The sequence below is a fragment of the Camponotus vicinus genome, unplaced genomic scaffold (assembly GCF_025532165.1).
Source record: "Camponotus vicinus isolate PSW18456_S1 unplaced genomic scaffold, iyCamVici1.0 SCAF_5, whole genome shotgun sequence".
NCBI classification, from domain to species: Eukaryota; Metazoa; Arthropoda; class Insecta; order Hymenoptera; family Formicidae; genus Camponotus; species Camponotus vicinus.
The window spans coordinates 12207444-12228075 of NW_028141977.1; the positions used below are offsets into that span (position 1 = coordinate 12207444).

The 20632-nt window shown below is 30.6% G+C and overlaps 3 protein-coding genes across 3 annotated transcripts in view; all 3 read right to left on the minus strand.

Moving 5' to 3' along the window:
- The window catches only part of LOC145972513 (protein PTHB1), a 15252-nt gene extending 7169 nt beyond the window's left edge, over window positions 1-8083 (minus strand). Inside the window, exons 1-5 of the mRNA XM_083101229.1 lie at window positions 7740-8083; window positions 6778-6866; window positions 2310-2574; window positions 1468-1715; window positions 1051-1181 (exon numbers count right to left, since the gene is read on the minus strand). Of these exons, the coding sequence (XP_082957355.1) occupies window positions 1051-1181; window positions 1468-1715; window positions 2310-2574; window positions 6778-6866; window positions 7740-8014 (1008 nt within the window). The 5' untranslated portion in view covers window positions 8015-8083. The remainder of the gene's footprint in view (window positions 1-1050; window positions 1182-1467; window positions 1716-2309; window positions 2575-6777; window positions 6867-7739) is intronic.
- A 2281-nt stretch (window positions 8084-10364) lies between these two features.
- On the minus strand, window positions 10365-19652 carry LOC145971996 (ionotropic receptor 84a-like). Its single transcript, XM_083100148.1, has 10 exons — window positions 19525-19652; window positions 18959-19125; window positions 18295-18648; window positions 17882-17997; window positions 17006-17179; window positions 12168-12421; window positions 11867-12075; window positions 11510-11784; window positions 10622-10816; window positions 10365-10553 (listed from the first exon to the last, which is right to left on the minus strand). The coding sequence occupies exons 1-10, from the start codon at window positions 19634-19636 to the stop codon at window positions 10472-10474; spliced, it is 1938 nt and encodes a 645-aa protein (XP_082956274.1). The 5' UTR covers window positions 19637-19652; the 3' UTR covers window positions 10365-10471.
- Window positions 13468-16591, minus strand: LOC145971809 (uncharacterized). The gene has a single exon (XM_083099867.1). The coding sequence runs from the start codon at window positions 16589-16591 to the stop codon at window positions 13481-13483; it is 3111 nt and encodes a 1036-aa protein (XP_082955993.1). The 3' UTR covers window positions 13468-13480.
- Window positions 19653-20632: the final 980 nt, after the last annotated feature.

Genomic DNA, 20632 nt, shown 5'->3' on the forward strand with positions numbered 1-20632 from the left:
TTCTTTGTTTTACGATAGATAAAATAAGATTTTCATAAGATTTTTCATCGTAAAATTAGTGAGTCAAGGATTCTTTTTCTTCAAAAAACGATATAGACGATGTATTGAAGAAGCTTTCGGTTTCTGATAACAAGAACACAATAGATCCGAGTCTGACACAACGTTGCCGGAGAAACAACTGGTGATGTTGATAGTGCGACACGGAAGAGGAACACCGATATGACGAAGGTCCCGCTCGTTCCTTTGTCAAATGTCATCGGCTCTGATTGCGGACTATCGTGACGAACGTAGATACACGTCCCATCGAGGTTTCCTTTCTCCCTTTCTCTCTCTTTTTTTTCAAAAGCAGTTCTCCCATATATTTTTCTTATTACTCTACGACGTCGTTATTCGGATAAGACAATCTCTCGTCGGTCGGTAAGAATTTTTTTTATTTTCTCCTATCCTCATCTCGACGAAGATTGATGGCTGCTCTGTTAGATACATTTCAGTCATTGTTATAAATTCCTGTTTCGTTATTCCTACCATGAGCGAGGTGATAAAATAAAATACATAAGACATGCCTGCACGTGATAGGTTATCAATATGAACCTAACTCAGTAGCTGAAGCTTTCTTTCTCTGAAAAAATATGTTGACTCCGCACATTACAAAAAAGTCGATATGTCTTATCTTTGTTTTCTTTTATAATAGGAAAATCATGATACAAATTGTTGTACGCTTAAAAGTATTATATATTGTATTTTTTATATATCACATCTATATATATTTGTTATATTTTTTTAACATTATACATTGAAATACGAAAAACTTGGAATATATTTTTTCAATGTTACTCTAAATAATAATTGTGTAACATCATTATATAATATCATGTATTATTTCTTACATAACACAATTTGTCATTTCAAAAAAGATAAAAATTGAGGAAAAACGCTAATCTTTTAAGCTTTTTTCCCGGTGCCATGTAATAACATATGATTTTCTACAAAATAACACCTCGAAACACGATTTTGAGAACGTAAGAGTTACAGAATTATGCAATCGCTTACCTGAAAATGCGCTCGAGTTACGGCGACCGGAGTAAGAGGCAGCTGAGCCGACCACTTAAGAGTCGTACCCTCGTAAATCATCAGGGTGCTCGTGTCAGCGATTACGAGCACCATCAGCTTGCCATCCGGTTCTGTAAGCATCATGCTCAATTAGCACACTTATTTTCTATCCGTTAAAAGTAATTAGACGTGTCGTATCGTGCATCAAGCGTATGAGCACGATTCTCTATCCAACTAGTTTGCTTCTTCCCCCTTTTTTCTTCTTCGCGAGAAGGAGGGAAAAAGAGAAAAGAAATCTAGAAGAGAAATCTAGAAGAAATGAAACCGAAGCAAAGATAACAAGATGTGAGTTGATTTGTCTTTTTTCTTCTAATTCTTTTTCTTTGGATAAATTTCCAAGTTTACCGTCAATTATACCTATCACGTAGGCTTGAAAGCAGAGAGCCTTGTACTCGAGTCTCTTCGCGTACTTCAGAGAAACGCAATTGTCCTTTAAACAGTAGAGATTCTTTTCACCGAGCACGAGAATCCCGACCTCGAAACTGCTCAAGGTAACGGCATCGATGTCGAGAACGGCTTCTCCGATATTGTAACTCCAATCCGGCTCCAGGTTCTTCGGTTCTTCCGAGCGATCCTTGCTTCCGAATTCCGCCATACTCTTATATCTGCGAAACATATATATATATATATATATATATATATATCTTTCCGATCTTATTTTATTAATTCTATAAATTCCAATAATATGATATAAATAATTTACATATGTAGAAATTTCGAAAATATAAAAAAATACACTTATACAAATTTTTCTACATATGTTTTAAAAAAGATATTTTACTTCTCTTTCTCTCTTTCTCTCTCTCTCTCTCTCTCTCTTTCTCTCTTACTTTGTTACCACTATTTTCTGCAATATTATTATCTATATTAATTTTATTTCTAAAAATACACAAATGCGCTCTAAACCAGAATTCTTTTAATAATTAGAAATTTTTTTTAAGGATATGTAATTATATTTCTTTTCACATATCGTCAAATGTTTAAGCGATCTTTAAAAATTAGGAATTTTTCTCTCATCACACTATTGCGAGATTCTAATGACATTGCTATATATCTTTTCATTCGTCCTCTCGGCTCACATACAATCCCGAAAGACGAGACTGCAATCTGATACATCGCAGCCACATTATCTCTATATACACCGGCAGGTGTTCATTGACAGGTTACTCGGAAAGATGGGTACGGGTAGAACAACCTGCCTGTAGCATTCGAGACTCCACGAGGAGCTCGACGTCACGAAGACATCGTTCCGCGAAATGTAGACAATCGGCTCCGGCAGCAGTCGATTCCCGAGAACCAGGCTGAAGGTAGCAGTCTCCTGCTCGTAGAAGAGAAGCGTACTGTCCAGGCACTGGACGCAGAGAAAGTCTCGACCCCGCACACCACCGAACGGACCTGTCGTCAAAGACGCCGGAAATCGCGGCAGCAAGTGCTCGTAAACAGCTTCCAGGTCGCAACGATCGCCTGCAAGGAGGTTACAACGATAATAATTAAATTAACAATTTCTGAACAATTTACAAAATGAAGCTTGAAATTTAAAATCTTAATCGTAAAACGCGTGATTTAAAAAGATTTCTAAAGCTTTCTTTCTCTCTCTTTTTCTCTCATTAAGTTGGCACGTTCATTCTATTTTTGAGATTTATTATAAATATATTGAAAAAAATGAATGAGTAAATTATCGGATTTATCGGAGTTTCAGATTGTTTCTTAAATTGTGATCTCATATATGAATGATGAAAAACAATTTCTCTTATATTGAGTTTTATGTATTTGAAATGAAATTCTGTGTCGATCTCGAGAATAAAACAATGTAATAGCATGTTTTGTTCTACTTCCGTCAAAAACTATTTGATTGATGGTGCAATTAATATTATATTATGCACATTTTTATAAAGATTTTAATAAGTCATGTTAAACATTGACTATTGATTAGACCGATTGATTGGTTATTGATTATTCTCTTTTATTTCATCTACGTCTACTTATTAATCAGTTTGGAGATTTCTATAGCAAATTTACTTAACGCAGAAATTTTATTTGTTTTAATACATTATAACAGTCTCTTTATGTTTATCAAAGATTCTTTTATTATGTCAAATCTTGCTATTATCAAACGATGAAATGTCGGGAGAAATGCGTAATTTATTAATGTATTAGAAAAGAAACATACATCTCAGATTTTTTAATCGCAAGGACGAGAATTGTTACGGAATTTTATTTCGACATTAAATTAGATTGACATTATATACATCCATAGACACACATACGTTGAAATTAATCGAGAAAATAAATACGCGAGATTGATGTGTGAACTCGGGCAGCGTTAGACAAGCGGTTCGAGCCGGCGAACAATCGTGATTCCTGTCTGTATATAGGTCAGGCCGCAATTCATCGTGACCGCGTTTGAGCGTCCAGACGAGAGTGATCGGTGATTTGCGTATTACATATATCACAACGTCATATATAACGAGCGAGCGAGAAAAAAGGTGAGAGCAAGATAAACACGATTTCTCGAATAGCGTGTGTAGAAGAAAGAAGAGAGGAGAGAAAATTAAAGGCATTAAAAATAAAAAGAGATAATTATAATATTGCTGAATATTTTTTTCTTATATAATTTATTTGTATTATATATGAAAATTATTTTTATAAATATTCTTATATTATTAAAATTAGAATTGTGAATTTCTCTGCAAATTATAAATGAAAAGAAGAGAAGAAAATTAAAAACATTAGAAATGGAGCGGAGAAGGTACTTTTATTTTTAACAGAATAGATAAGAAATTATATCGCTTAATTTGCATTTCTTTTGCGTGAATGAGAGAAGGATTACAAAAATCTTGGTGGCGCCTACGTGGTGTCGCAGGAAGTAGGCGTTGACGTTGCTGTCTTCAACGCGATCTCGCGAAAGAAGTCAATCACAGACGATCGCAATTTACGCGCACGCGAAAACAACTCGCGCGCAATTTGCGCTCTCCCCGCGAGTGGCAAGCAATCGGAACGGAACGGGAATCGGCGTGAACGGTTTTTCATCGCGAGGAAGATAATCGGAGTTCTCGCTTTCCGCTCCACGCCCGTCCAGAGCGAGGAATCGCGCGCTCGAAAGAGATATATACATGCGCCACGACGACGTAACGGCGATCGCGAGTTATTACGAAACGCTCGACGGTCGTGTGTTGTTGTTCGCGTCTAATATCGGCTGGATTTAACGAGATATTAGCTCGAGGCGCTTCTCTCGATCTTGGATTATAGCGCGAGAAACACAAACGATCGAACCGATCATTTGATTTTTGACCGGTAAACATTTTGTCATCGCAAATAAAAAATTGAATTTAATAAAAAAATCGTATATTTATATATATAATTTTATTTATTAATATTTATAATTTTATTTATTAATATCAACGATGGAAATTGTAAGAGACGAAACTTTTCACGGAAAAAATGGCTACTTCATAAGATCCGTTGCCGAGAGGATATGCAAAATTATTATAGTATAGAATATAATTAGATATTTTTCATACGATATTGTATAAATATTATTTTTAAGTTGTGACATTATCATATATTTTATAATACATTGCTACACTACAATAGTGTTGTATATTATAAATACGATTTGTGCCAACTTCTAATGATCAACACTGTATCACGATCTATATTCCCCTGCGGTTATATACATAATTTCCCGTATCGTTCGTAGAACTGCATAAATCATTAGTATTAATCGGTAAACATTTCTCACATATGGCGTTTTAAAATGAAATTTGTCTTGACTCTTCTTTTTAATATCTTAGAGATTCTTACTTTAAATCTTAACCATAAAGAATACAATTAATCAAGCGGATCGTAGAAAATTAAAAAAAGTTCTCCCATTGTTACATAAATAACCAAAGAAGAATCGATAAAGAAAAGAAAAAAAGAGACATGTGACGACGTGTGATAGAGTTTTCAATCGATCTGCGATCGTAACGAGCGAGACTGCGCGACGCGTTTTTCCGTTCTTTGATACGCGATATCACACTAAATGATCGATAAATACGTAGTCCGATTTTTATACTTCACATTAAGCATTAAATACGATCGTTTAATCATTAATATCATTTGCTTATATGAAGATCGTATACGATATTGTAATTAACGAGGAATCAGGTGATTACATTTAGCGTTACATATAAAATATGAATATGGATCAGAAAGATCGATCGATCGATGTAACATGAAAATTCTAATTGTAATTAAAAATTCGAAAATTATATAATTGCTACAGCAAAATAAGATTTAAATGAGACGAGTTTCATTATATTAGTTGTTGTATATATTTTTTTGAGATATTTACACAATATCTTAAAATTTCCAAATCTAAAATTAAATTTTTGTTTATCGTAGCAAACAATCTTTATAGAATATAAAATAAGCTAGTAATACAGTTTTATCATGTAACATATTTCAATAATCAATACTACGATCGATATGAACAATTTTTGTTGTTGTCATTCTACGAATTTTAAAGCATCAATGACAGCTTCAATGATCATTTCAATTCTTATATCATCGTTATACGTAACACGTTGTTGCAAAAGAACGATATGATATCGGTTTTACGACTTGTGTGACGACACACTCTGCCGGACGAAAATCATTCTGTCGTAATAGGCATCGACGCATCGCGAGATATTGCCGTAGCAACGTTTCCATGTATATCTTTCGCTGTCGAGAATTATTCGCGAATAATTTAGCGCTCTCGTGATGCGTAACGTTGCGCGGCTCGTTAGCGGCCAGCGCTCGCGGACATTTTATCTACGTTGCCAGGACCGGCTCTCGGAACATTTGCCTCAGGTCCTGGAATCTTTGAAAAATCCAGCAAAAAATAATCTTACTCATTCTCTACTCAGTCATGTCATCATAAACCTAAAATTTATAATAATAATAATAATAATGTAATAATGTGATAATGACGATGAAAACAATAATGTAATGACAATGATAATATATAATATATAAATAGAATCAATGTAATATTTAATATTAATTGTGATCATAACAGCAGTAATGATAATATCAATAATAGAGACAGATATTAAAATAATTGCAAAGTATATCATGAAATGAAAAGATGGGTGACGATTTACATATCTGTATTTTATCTATGCAGATTTTTATAAGTTCTTACTGATAGACTGTTTTTAGATCAAATGTGAGAATTCTAGTTGATTCTCCCCCACGAAAGACTCACGATAACTTGATCTTATTAGTCGGGCTGCTTATCAAAGATTGCCTTATTGTACGATTAATCATTGTCATTAAAATTAATATTTCGATAATATATTATAACTCTAGAGTTCAAATAAAAAGAAAATTTTAACGGCGCATAGCTTCTCTATTTTCATCAAATGAAAGTTTTCTTTTAAATAAAAACCGATAAAAAATGATTTATTTATTATGTACATCTCTAAAACATGTCATTTATTAAATTAACAAATAAAAGACCTATTAAATTAATAACTAAAAGACCTGTAAAAAAAATCTATAAAATTAGTCAAAAAAAGAAGTAAAAGTTAAAAAAAAGAATAAATGTATTAAATTATAAAAAAATGAACGGATCAAAGTACATTTTAATTTATTGCTTTAAAGCTTAATATGATTGCGTTACAAGTCATATTGCGTTACCATGTTCGATGGAGCCTTGGTTCAAAACAATACTGTAAATGATAAGTTTTGTTGATGTCAATATCGCGAGTCGGGTATCTTGCGAGCCTCTGAAACAGAGCAGTATCAGTAAAAATACAGTATTTGAGCGAAGAACCATTTATTGTAAGATACACGTATTAGCTAAAAATATAAAAAGATATAAAAATATTTGTTGATGTGCTATATTTAAATATAGACACAATAAATATAATTAATAAAAAATATTTACATATACATATATATAAATATAAATACATTATAGAATAAATATTCAGATATTTCAATACTTGATTCTCTATTGAAAACAATGTTCAAAATACAAGATTGTTATACCAGATAAATTAAAAATTAAAGTATAGAAATTTTGCACTTTTTATCTTATTTATATAGAATAATATAAACTTTAAATAATAAATTTAAATTTGTATTTAGAGAAGAGATTAAAAATAAATAAAATTTTTCATAATTCTATCTTTAGCACTTGTATAATTTATTGTTTTATTGTTATATATGTATATATATATATATATATATATATATATATATATGTATATATATATATATATATATATATATATATATATATATGTATATATATGATATATATTAAATAAAATAATTATCTTTTCTCTTCTCTTAAATATATTAGAATATATGGATTTTTGAAGTTCTATAATTATTTATTTAGTTTATTATTATTATACTTCTTTGCTATTTACTTTGCTTTAATTTTTGTTTTTATTTGATATAATTTTTAAACAGAGTTTGAACAGTGCTTTTATTTTTTGCATTGATTGATTTTAATCTCTTGAAATTATTGAATTATTTCCTTGACTTTTACAAGTCTTCTTTACGAGGAAGACTATGCATTTCGGAATTAAAAGTAATTCTTCACGATGTTAATGATTTTTTCACTTCGCAAACATCGCATCCTCACTTACGAGACGAATTTTCCCGTCTTCATGGCGACGATACAGTCGCCGATTTGTGTCTCGATGATCAGATCCGTGGACTTGTAACCACTCGGCGATTTCGTTTCCTCTATCCATTGCGACGACGGGCTATATATCCGTAAGCATCCACTGTGACTGCCGACGACGACAATGTCTTTCCGGTCGACGCCAAACAACGGCGCGACCAGGAGACTGCGCCTGTCGAAGGACTCGTTTACTCCGCACTGTGTTCTCCACCATTCTTTTGTTTTAAACAACGACATTTTCCGGACCGAATTCAAGAATTCGGCATCGCGACACACGATGGATTTATTTACTACTATCGGGGCTTTGCCTTGTGCCGGTTATGGCGGGTTGCTATGACGCCGCGCTGCCACAACATAGTCGATTATAGGCGGAGTTTATCGGAGCTAAAGCTAATTAAAGATGCATAACGAAATCGCAGTGTAATTTCGCATTATCACATTAAGCAAGAAGACATGCATTTTTCGAGGAAACGTTTGTGTATTGCGCATCTCGAATGAGCGATGGAATTATTGCACCGGCATATAATGCTTCGTAGAAAAATTTGCGGACTTTACAAAATTATTAATTACTTAATAATTGGGCTATAAATTATAATTTAATAAAATTTGAAATTTATCTAAAAAGAAATAATCTAATCTCTTCATTTTTTTTACAATTAATTTGTATTTCTCTTAATCTAGAATTCTTAATAGCTCTAGAGAAAGAACACTAAATTTATTTTATTTTTTGTTCTACAGAAATCAGCAGGTATAGTTAAATGTTGATAAGCTTTATATTAATAAATTGATATATATAATTGATTTATGTTTGCACAGATATTATAAAACTAATTTTCTGGGAAGGAAAAGAATTTCAGATGAAGATAAAAATTCCATTTTTTAAATGTTTAATATTGTACTTTTATTATAAATAGATACATACATATTATAATATATAATAATATGTAAATAACTGTTTAATATAAAAATGAACATTTTGAAATACGAAAATAATCTTTTTGTTTATTATATACATATAATGTAATGTCAGCATATAGACTGTAAACTGCAGATTCGCACTTTTATATATGACCGCATTTTTTACGTCGTGTATATTAGTTGGTGATTTTATCATAAGATGGCAGTACAGTATATAATATTTGATGTGTACAAATGACAGCAGTCGGAATGATAGATTTTCAGTTTTACTTTTGGAAATTTCTAAAAAAAATAGCCCACGAAGGACTAGAATAATTTTTTTCGGAAAAAATATATTATAAACTATCTATTTATATATAAGATTATAAAATATCGAATTTATCTTTCATTTTTAGCAGTTTTTAATTTTGAATAAATTAAAACAATATATTTTGCACTTTCTGATATAATCACAATAAACATCGAATATAGTGTACAGTGCGTAACTTTTTAATTGCAAATTAATATATTTTTCGATTAAGATTGTTCTTTATTATGAGGAATCATATAAATACAATATTGTGATTGGTTCTTACACATAAAGAATAACCATAATAATATGAACAATAATCTTTATTAGTATCCACGTGATTACAAGTTCTATTAATCATATGTTAGACAGTAGCATAATGTAAGACAGGAATTCTATATATTCTTTATATAGAAACATTTTTTATATTTTTAAGAAAAGCTATTTATTTTTCCTTTAAGTTAAAATGTGTAATGTCAGAATATGGGTAACATCAGGAAAGATTCGTCAATCTCTTTTTTAACAAATAGAATTGTGTATGTATTTTCTACTGCTAATTATCACACGCTACATTAATATTGACTATCAACTTTTCTTTTCAAGTGCTTAAAATGCGAAAAGGATACGCTAGAAGAATAAAGAGAGTGCTTTGTTTATCGCAAAAATTTAGAAAGTCATACACAGAATTCTATATATATTATAGAATTCTGTATCTTATATCTAATCTGCTAATATACGACTATATATGACTCGTATGGTGAGATGTAAAACAAGAGTAGCCATTTATCATTGGAAGAATATTATATCGAATATCACAAAATTTGATATGCTGTATCACTTGATAATATCAAATAAGATATAATGGTATAAATGTGTACGTTTAAAACATTTTTGAAGTTTTGAAAAATAAAGTGTACAATATCAAGTATACATATGTATGCATATATAAGAATAAAAATATCAATCGCAACATATTTAAATATTCAAAAATATACAATGTTAAATATACAATTTTAAATGTACAAAAATATAAAACGAGAACGTGCATTAGACTACAGTATTCAACAGTATTCAAGACATTGCGCAAATAATGATTATTTAAAACATTTGCATAAGTTACAACTTATAGCATCGATTGCAATAATGTTTATAAATATTTTTTTTCTAGTAATGATAGTAATTTTTTTTGTAATGCATGAAAATTTATTAATCTCTTATCCTTTCGCAAAAGACTTTTTAACTAACCAAATTTTGTAGGAGAATAAAAAAATGTTAAACATTTTGTTATAAAATATTTTATAAATTATATATATATATATATATATATATATATATATATATATATATAAATTGAATGACTTTGGCTTCACTTGTAATATCGCTGTGTGTGTGTATGTGTTAGCGATTTATGTTAAATGTAATATATTAAAGTCTGTGGTCTTATACTTCCGAATACCATTTGGAACGAATGTGATTTTTGTAGCAATCTAATCAATATATTCGATGATTTCGAGATCTTTTTTTTCTATTACAGTTGGAATCGTTTCTTGGATTGTATTCTTATTTCGTCTGTAAAATCAAATGTAAGATAACAAATAATATGAGTATGCGTAAATGAGATCTGCCTTTAAGCTTACATTTTGTACCACAGCAACTCTAGTGCAAACACGATCAAGCTGAGAAGCACTCCATAACCCATTGCAACTATGACAAAGTGGCATTCTGTAAAACTGATACTGATGTAACTGGCCTGATTCGAGCACTCTGGTTTTTTTGTGAAGAAAAGATGTTCATCCCGATGTTTGAGTCCGTATTCTTGTAATTTCAAAGCTCTGAAAAAAATTTTTTAAATATTTTAAATTTTATTTTTATTTTATTACATGCGTGTCACGAATTATTCTGATATCTTGGACTTATGGATGTAACATAATCTTCAAGCCTAAATTATAAGTAAATTTCGTTGAAAATAAACGAATGAAAACTCAAATAAAAAAATCACAAACGTTATATATGAAACTGAAATTAATAAAAACTTTTTCTGAGATATTTATTTTCTGATATTTATTTTTCAGAGAAGATAATACACATACATGTACAGGGAAGATAAATTTTCTTTTTTCATTTGACATTTTTATAAATAATGTCAAAAGTTTATCATAATGTAATGTTGAAAAATATAGCATTTAAACTATTAATCACCTTTTCATATTTTTAATTATATATAGTTTTGAAATTATTCATGTTCGTACATGCGTGTGACTCTATCCGAAAAACAGGCATTATTAACAATTTTACGGCGATTAAGGCGACTTTCAAGGCGATCATTCGAAAAAAAATAATTTTTAAAACATTTATATCAATCAATATTTCAAAATTAAAACATATATATATTATATATGCATATATTTATACATACTTTTGACATTATATGGTAGATTTTAATTTGTATATACAAATGTAAATTTTTAATTATTATTATTTTAGGAACGCGATATAAGAACACGATACAAAATATAGTTTCTTACCCATTTCTTATTATCTCCAAATAGGGAGACTGTTTTGGTAATGGAAGATGTGGCATTACCATGTTGAGAAAATCGACCTCAGTTAAACCGCATTTTTCATCTTCTTGATATATGTCTTGCATGGTTCTGTATATCCTACTTGGGAAACCGTGAAATGCGAAAGGTTCATCTTTTATTCGTCTTACACCTTCTCCTACGTGCATCCAATTAGACTTATGTCCTTTCGGCTCGATTTTCTCTTCCACGATCGCTTTCCTAATGGGATCTTTATAAGTCTATACATAGAAATTATTTCCCTTACATTTTTTAACATTTAACTTTTTGTTTTGAAAAATTAACTTTTTGTAATTTATGAACCTTGAACATATTACGAGCGTATATGACGTCTTCCGCAGCGAGAGTTAACGGACTATGCAAGAGATCGGAGAGAGTTTGAATAGAATTCGTAGGAGACTGCAATAGAGCTACAATATTCGCTGTATAAGCCGCGTAAAGAAGTAGCGAGGCTAGTAGTAACATGAGAGTGATGATTCGAGTTGAAATTTTGAATGGCTCGTATGCATAACCTGCAAAGACAATTTATATAAGTTTACTTTTAAAATTATGAATATTTTAACTTACAAATTGAGAATTAGAAACTTCGTATTAGATTAAGTACCTTGTTGTGCAAAAGCGCCTAAAAGAATTAAAGCATCGTCGCCGAGCGTTGGATCACCGATATATGTTTGTTTAAAGGAGGATGACGATTTATTCATCATATTTCGATTATATTCCCATTTCATAGATAAATATAATAAGAAAAAGACGACAAGGAGGAATACGGCGATTGTTATCCAAACATTTTTTTTAAAGGGTAAGGTGAAGATATTTTTCACAGTCGATAATAATGGTTGTCGAAATACGAATGCCGCACTATATAAAATTTTATATAGTTAGATTGAGTTATATATCAATATTAGCGATATTGTGATCCGAATAATAATAAATAATGCAATAGAAAGAATAAAATATTTTTATTAATTATTAATATTATTATTGATGATGAATATTCGAAGTACATTATTAAATTTTAGAATGGTGTGTGTGTGTGTGTGTGTGTGTGTGCGTGCGCGCGCGCGCGCGCGTGTGTGTGTGTGTGTGTGTGTGCGCGCGCGCGTGTGTGCGCGCGCGCGCGGGCGCGTGCTAATCAAATGTGACTATCATCAGTAATATTAAACTTGAGACAAATTTTTAAAAGTTCTTTGACAAACTTGAATTAGTTTTCTTATTTTTAGTTCTTCTATTTTTATTTATTCAACTTAAAAGAAATAAACAAAATAGGGCATTTTTAGAACAAAAAAATAGACAAAATAATAACAAGTATTAAAAAAATTATAAAGATGATTACGTATTTTCTTAAATAATTACTATATACGATATTTTTTTTAGTATAACAGTTTTTTAACAAATTAAAATGACACTATTATTATTATTTTCCATTAATCCTCGCCTTTCGGCTTAGGATAGACTTCCTGTTCAATACATCAATCTTTACAGTATTTATACTTATACTTATATTTATATTCATATTCATTTTATTTTATTCCATATTATCATACTATTAAACTATACACTCTAAACTCAGTCTTTATTCCTTTGTATCTTTAAATCTTTAAATCCTTAAAATCCTTAAAATCTTTAAAATCTTTAAAATCTTGAAATCAAAACAAACTTAAACTTAAACTTTTCTTTCTTTCCTACACTTTAACTTTTAAACTCCTAAAATTTGAGAACATAAAACCAAAACTAAAAACTTAAACTTAAAAACTTACTTAAAAGCTCAAAAAGAAAAACTCAAAAACTCATAAATTCAAAAGCTCTAAAACTTAAAACTTAAAATATTGCAAACTTAAAAACTTAAAAACTTAAAAACTTAAAACTTAAACCTAAACCTAAAGACTTTTACTTTACATCGCTTTATATATTTCAGTCTCAAAATTCCGTCTGCTTCTCTTTAGTTTGAATTCCTTTCTGTGCTTCCGTCTTTTTTCCTATTTCCTGCTGCTTTCTCCTTTCTCGTTCTATCTTTCTCATTATTTCCAATCCTCTGCCTTCCTCGCTTAGAAAATCTTCACTTTGTATGTTATCCCTTGTCGCCTCACATTCTTTTAACACATGTGTTAGGTTCTCCTCTCTGCGCCCACATACTCTGCATGTCCTTTCTTCTATCTCTCTCCAATATTGACCTCCTCTTAGCTCATTTCCACATTTGTATCTTGCTATTAAACTCCTATCCTTTTTCATTTTTCCTTGTAGGTACTTTGGTAAGTCTTCTGTTATTATACCTTCATATGCGTTGTTGTATTTTGATTCCTTAATTTTCTTCCGTCTTCCTTCTTCTTCTTTCCTCCAGATCTTTGTCAATACTGTATTAACTATCTCCTGGTTTCCTCTCTCTCTCTCACACTTTATTTCTTCTTTATCTATTCCTATCCTTTTTAGTAGATCTCCTCTTGCCGCTTCCCATTTTCCTTCTTCTTTCTTCGTTCTTACTTTTTCTAAATCTTTTATACATTCGACGACTAATTTCTTTCCAGAATTCCTTGCTTTCTCTTCATAGATGATTGCTCTTCTAGTTGCTTCTATTTTTATTTCTATCATTTTTGTTTCTTCTACTAGAATATAATTCGGTGTTCTTCTGTCTAGACCTAATATCCATTTCACATATTTTCTTTTAATTCTGTCTAATCTCGTTTCATTTTTCCATCCCCATACTTCCGCTCCATATAATGCTACACTGCCTACTAGCGCATCAAACATTTTCTCTCTCCTCTTGTAATCGTTTCCGAATAGTCTTTCTCCTATACTCCACGTCTTTTTCATAGCGATCATTGCTCTCTTGAATCTTTCAATGACATGTTTTTCTGCTCCTCCGTTCTTTTGTAATATGTATCCTAAATACTTTATTTCTGTAACCTCTTCTATAATTTCCTCTCCCCATCTCCACTCTCTCCTTTTCTTCCTTCCTCTTCCATTCTCAAAAACAATTATTTTTGATTTTTCTACATTTAATGTCAGTCTCTTTCTTGATAAGTATTTTCTGAATCGATTCAACATTCCTTTTAGATCTTCTTCATTCCTCGCCACAAGTACCATATCGTCTGCGTATGTCAATGACCAGAATTTTTCTTTGCCTATTGTGACTCCTCCTGTTTGCTCTTTCTTCATCTCCTCTTCTAGATCCATCACATATATATTAAACAAGGTAGGACTCATTGGACATCCCTGCCGCACTCCTCTCTCCGTCCAGAAGTTTTCCGTCTTTTTATCTCCTATTTTCACTGAGTTTATTGTCTCCTTGTATGTTTCCATTACTCTTCTTCTTAGTTGATTCTCTATTCCACTCCTTTTCATTATCTCGTGTAATTTCTTCCTATCAATCTTGTCGAATGCTGCTTTCAGATCCGCAAAAAATGCGAAAATCTTTCCTCCTTTCTTGTTCAATTCTTTATTTACTATATAATTTAGCACGTATACTGCGTCTATAGCTCCTCTTCCTGCTCTGAAACCGAACTGTGTCTCCTGCAATTTATTGTTCACTTCTTCAATCAGTTTCTCGTTAAGAATGCTCGCGTATATCTTATAGGCTGTATTCATCAGTGTAATACCTCGGTAATTTTTAACTTCACCTTTCTCTTTTCTTTTATATATTGGATTGATTATTCCTTTGTTCCAGTCTTCTGGTACTCCTCCTTTCTTCCAAATGTTATTTACTAACTTCCATAGAGCTTCTCCTATCTCTGTTGACATGTATCTCCAAGCCTCGTTTTCTATGTTGTCTTCCCCTGGTGCTTTTCTTCTCTTCAGTTTCCTTAATTGTCTTATTAAAGCTTCCCTTGTTATCTCTTGTGTCCCTTCTTCTTTCTCTTCTCCATCTCTCTTTTCTTCTTCCTCTTCCAAATTTAATACTGCTCTTTTCTTTGTTCCTTCCAATAAATCCATGAAATGATTTTTCCAGCTTTCCAATTCTATACTTTCGTCTATCTTTTCTCTCTTCTTTCTATATTTATTTATGTATTTCCATGCCTCAGCTTCCGTTCTAATATTATTTATCTTCTCTTCTTCTTCCTTTTCGTGCTTTTTCTTTTCTTCCTTACACCATATTTTATAATTTTTCCTTATTCTTGCATATTCCTTCCAGTCTATTCTGCCTTTTTTTAATTCTCTGAACATTCTTCTTAAATACCTTTTTTCTCTCTTCCAATCTTTGCTGTGCCACTCTCTTTTTCCAAACTTCCAGGGTATTATTTTCTTCTTTACTTTTGGAATTGAGTTTTTTACTTTCTCCTTTAGCTCCCTCCAGATGTCTTCGTTTTCCGTTTCTGTACAGTTCCATTCTTCGCATTTTTCCCTGTATTCTGCTATTCCTTCTTCCGTCCAGTTGCTTCTTTTTATTTCTTTAACATCCTTTTCTTTCCTTCTTTTCTTGTCTTTTGTTCCTTCCAGTTCCACTTCTAGTTCTACTTCTAATGGTACGTGATCAGATTCTATTCTATCTCCTTCTACTACCTTCCTGATCTTTTCCTCCGCTTTCTCATTTGCCACTACATAATCTATAACTGAAACTCCTGATCCTCCTATATAAGTCCATCCTCCTTCACTATTATAACTTCCATTTAAAATCATCCATCCTCTTTCTTCTACCTTATTGATTAATACTCTTCCTTCTCTATTTATCATCTTGTCTCTTGAGTTTCTAGATTCTCCCTCTTTTTCTTTTTCCTTATCTTCTCTTATTGGTCCTCCTCTATTTCCCGTTCTTGCGTTATAATCTCCTCCTATTACCAAATGTTCTTCTTTCTCTTCTTGTATGTATTCCGTTATTGTTTCCATTGTTTCTTCTATATTTTGACTATATACCGTAATTATATTCCATCTATTTCCATTATATAATATTTTTATTTCTACTACTTGCTGGCTTAATTCTCTTGTAATTACCTCTTTCAAACCTTTTCTTGTAGCTGTGATAATTCCTCCTCTCGCTCTTCCTTTCCTACTCTCCTTTCTTGCCGGTGTGCAGATCCAATTGAATTTATTTGACATTAATTAAAATGACACTATTTTGTACAAATAAAAATAATGCTATCTTGTAAAGCATTTTTTACAGTAATAAATATAATAGTTTTACACAACTAGAGCATATACTTGGCGATTTTTTCTTTCTTTAAAAAGAAAAATTGTTTAGAGATATTATGTTATTTTTTTTAATATAATATCTTTAAACAAGAAAAGAAAAATTCATCATCTGCCACTTGTTTTATATTTTTTTTAAATATAATTATTTTCTTTTCTAATATTATCTTTTATAGACATGGTACTATTGTATAACATTACATTTTGATTAGCATACCGCTTTAATCTGTTTTATAACGGGATAGATTCACTATGCCTATAATATAATATTGTAATAAAAAAGTGAAGAAAAAATTGACTGATCGCAGATTGAATGTGACTTACTTAACGCGCGCTGGTAGTGACACATAATCTATTTCACTCAAACGATCCTTCAGGATATACATAACAGTACCACCGAGATCAATCTCGTGTCGAATTAACATTCTGACCATTCCGTCTGAAGATCCATTTGGAAGTTTAGTTTCTCCCCAGGTGTTCACAAATGTAAAATTTACTCTATATAAGAAAAAAATTTAATGGCGATAATTGACTCTTATCAGTTATTTTACGAATTTATCATATATGAATGATAAAATAACAAAATTTATTAATTTCTCGTTTTATATAAATCAGAATATTAATCTCTTGTTTATTAGTAGCAAATTAAAATATGTGTTTTTGACAAGATTGGTTTCTTTTTCTGGTATATTTGAGATTGATAATATTGAACTATAAGCAATTAATTAAAATAGTTATACATCATTTCTGCTGACAAATGATGATTCATTTAATTATATGATCATCATTCATACACATAATCATGCATATATCATAATTTAAAAAAGATTTATAGATTGTTGACGTCTAAAACATATTGTAGGTCAGTTACTGTTATAATTGCATTAATTAGTAATTTCGTCATATTTGAGATCAAATTATGACTTTATTACATCATTTTGAATATTATTTGCATTTACGACTAATTCGTAATTAATTAAATCGTTACCATCATTCGAACCTAAATTCCTTTATAAGCTAAAAATCTTCATAAATATTCTATATATATTATTAGCAAGGAATGCGGAAGAAACTGTTGCAATTCAAATTTATTGAGCATTAGTGAATAAGACAAAAACGAAATCCAATCTAGAGAAAAAATTTCAGGCAACGCTTATAGGCAGTTGCCCGCACTTTTTAATGTCAAAAAGCATGACTTACGTTGCATTCATTCGATTTGTTAGATGGTTTACCCAGATATAACTCATTTTCGCAAGCGGATCTATAGTTTTATACTTATAATCATCCAAATGATTTATACTATCGGGATACATTGTCTGAAATTGAAAAGAAAAGATATTTTTTTATATATAAAAAATTAAGAATATATAAAATACAGTTATATACATCTCAAGTTTTCTATTATTTTTTTTTTACTTTTTGTATGTATATATATATTTTTTTTTCTTATAAAATATATAGTAGTAAAAGATATGTATTACATACACACACACACACACACACACACACACACACACACACATATTTTGTTTTGTAGCTTGAGAGAGATCTTCGATTATGTTTATATATACAATATATGCTTCTTTTCGAAGATGAATACATATTCAAAGTACCACGAGAACAGATTTAAGAGCCGTTTGTTGAAGATTTCTTCTACGTGCTGAAGCCACGTCGAAAGTTTTCATTTGTAGACCATTTTCGATCGTCCAATTTCCACGATCTTCCGATATCACTCCTCGCTGCGGGCTTGGCCGATATACAGATGTGAGTTGGAAAAAATCACCGTTTAATCTTGTTGCGAGAATCACATCACTATCAGGATAAACGGCTAAATCTTCGAAAACTTCCAAAATCGAATTATCATGTGTAAATGTTAAGTTAGCATTATCATCATTGTCGATTCGCGTTCTTCGATCTTGAAGGAGTAGCCATTTCATTGGGGCGACGAACATTCTATTCAAATTCACCTATCGTATAATGTCAGATCATAATTAATTTATTTATTTAGAAATAAAATGAGAGAATTTTTTGCGATTGTTAATGTTAATGATTTTATTTTTAGTCGTAATTGATTGTGCAAAATTTATTGAGCATCGGTGAATGAACGTTATTAGAGTCTCGATCGAGATTATTAATATTTATTAACAGTGAGAGCAACGGTTTTATTTTTTTAACTCGAGAGTCGATAACACGATATGTTTATATCCACATTGTATTTACGAAAAAGCGTGGAAAGTATAGTAGAAATATGATAGAAGTTTTAAAAGCATTTGATACCTGTCGTAAAATTTCAATGGCGTAATTGCAATCCAGGTCCAACACGTACAGATTTTGATGTTCCAGGTCATCGTAAATTCTTCGGTCGAAATCTGGGATAACATTATTATGAATGCCGTGCATTAAATGAAGACTCGACAGTTTCCTGGATAATCTAATTGTGTCATCTAAGAAAAAAGATAAAAACTATTAAATAAAAATTAAAAACTATTAAAATTTTCTGTATTTTCTTTTATTTAAAATGGAAAGGATATTACCACGATCTTTTAGTGGCGAGATATTTGCATAAATACTTCTAGCTCTACAACGATATTTTATTTTTATATATAAGGAGGTTTATTATAACGAATACATATATATATAATATATATATATATATATATATATATATATATATATATATAAAATTTATTACATTATAAATGAGATCATACAAATTTTTATTTTTTCATAATTTATTATTATTTTTATTTTTATTTAGTCATCTTTTATATATATATATATATAGACGCTACTTTCAAAAAATCTTGCCCAATATGGTAATGATAAAAATTCGAAAATCTTACCATAACTGACGCATAAGTGTAGAGATACTCTCGACGGGGGGAATAAAATTGGCTGTACATCAATGATAAATTTTAGAATAACATCATCAATCTGATGAGAGAATGCGATCATACTATTATCGAACGATAATGCAAGGAAGATTAAGACAATAGAAAACATTCTAGCCGCTCTTGTATCCATCCAACAATTGCGCAAAGATTTCTTCGAGATAATATTCGAGGTCGATAATATTGATTGTAAAATAATAGTATGAACACCGTAATTTTTTCGCATATACCAGTTTTATATAATTTCGCCTATAATGAAACCGCTTATGGGTCCATGAAAAAATGTAATGCAGGGACAATTGACGCAAATAAGCATGTAATGCGTGTAATGCGAGCATTATTACTGCATGTGAAATACTCTATCACAATGTAACGATGCTACGATGACATGATAAAGTCTGCGAACAGATTATTCATTACGTATCATGAAATGTGTAATTTTAAGGTTTTGCCAGCTTTCATAGTTCTCACAAATTTTTCTTAATAGTGCAGTCGAACACTATCTGAATAATAATAGTGCAAAGAATTTTCATGATGCAGGAAAAGGAAAGGAAGGGAGTCTATGTATGATTTTAATGTGTGAAGAGTCAGCTGGGATTTATATTATTTATTGCTGCACTTGAATTGTGTAATTTGTGCATCTTATACGTAGTTTTACTTTTATTTGCAATATTTTTTTCATGAAATTTTTCTTACGTGTAATGTGTAAACACACATTATAATTTTATTATTTAGATTATTATATACAAGTAATTTTATTGCATGAGTAATTCGTACAAGCTAAATATTAACATATTCATTTTGTTTATGATACTTATGTTAGTAATATGTTTTTTAGAGTATGGCGAGAAAATCACTGTTGAATCTTGTTACGAGAACCACATCGCTATTCGAATAGACTGCTCCTTGAAAATCTCTAAAATTGAATTATTATACATATGTCGAAGTTAAATTGACATTGATTAATTGACATTGTTATTGATTAATATTTTCTTCTATTTTGAAGGAGCAGCTATTTTACCGAGGCGACGAACATTTTCTTCAAGTGTGGCTGTTTTTT

Coding starts and splice junctions, on each gene's coding strand:
- LOC145971809 (XM_083099867.1), bottom strand. CDS start 16,591: ATGTCAAATAAATTCAATTGGATCTGCACACCGGCAAGAAAGGAGAGT.
- LOC145971996 (XM_083100148.1), bottom strand. CDS start 19,636: ATGATCGCATTCTCTCATCAGATTGATGATGTTATTCTAAAATTTATC. Junction 17,180..17,881: donor ACAAATCGAATGAATGCAAC/GTAAGTCATGCT, acceptor TTTCTTATATAG/AGTAAATTTTACATTTGTGA. Junction 12,422..17,005: donor TCACTACCAGCGCGCGTTAA/GTAAGTCACATT, acceptor AATTTTATATAG/TGCGGCATTCGTATTTCGAC.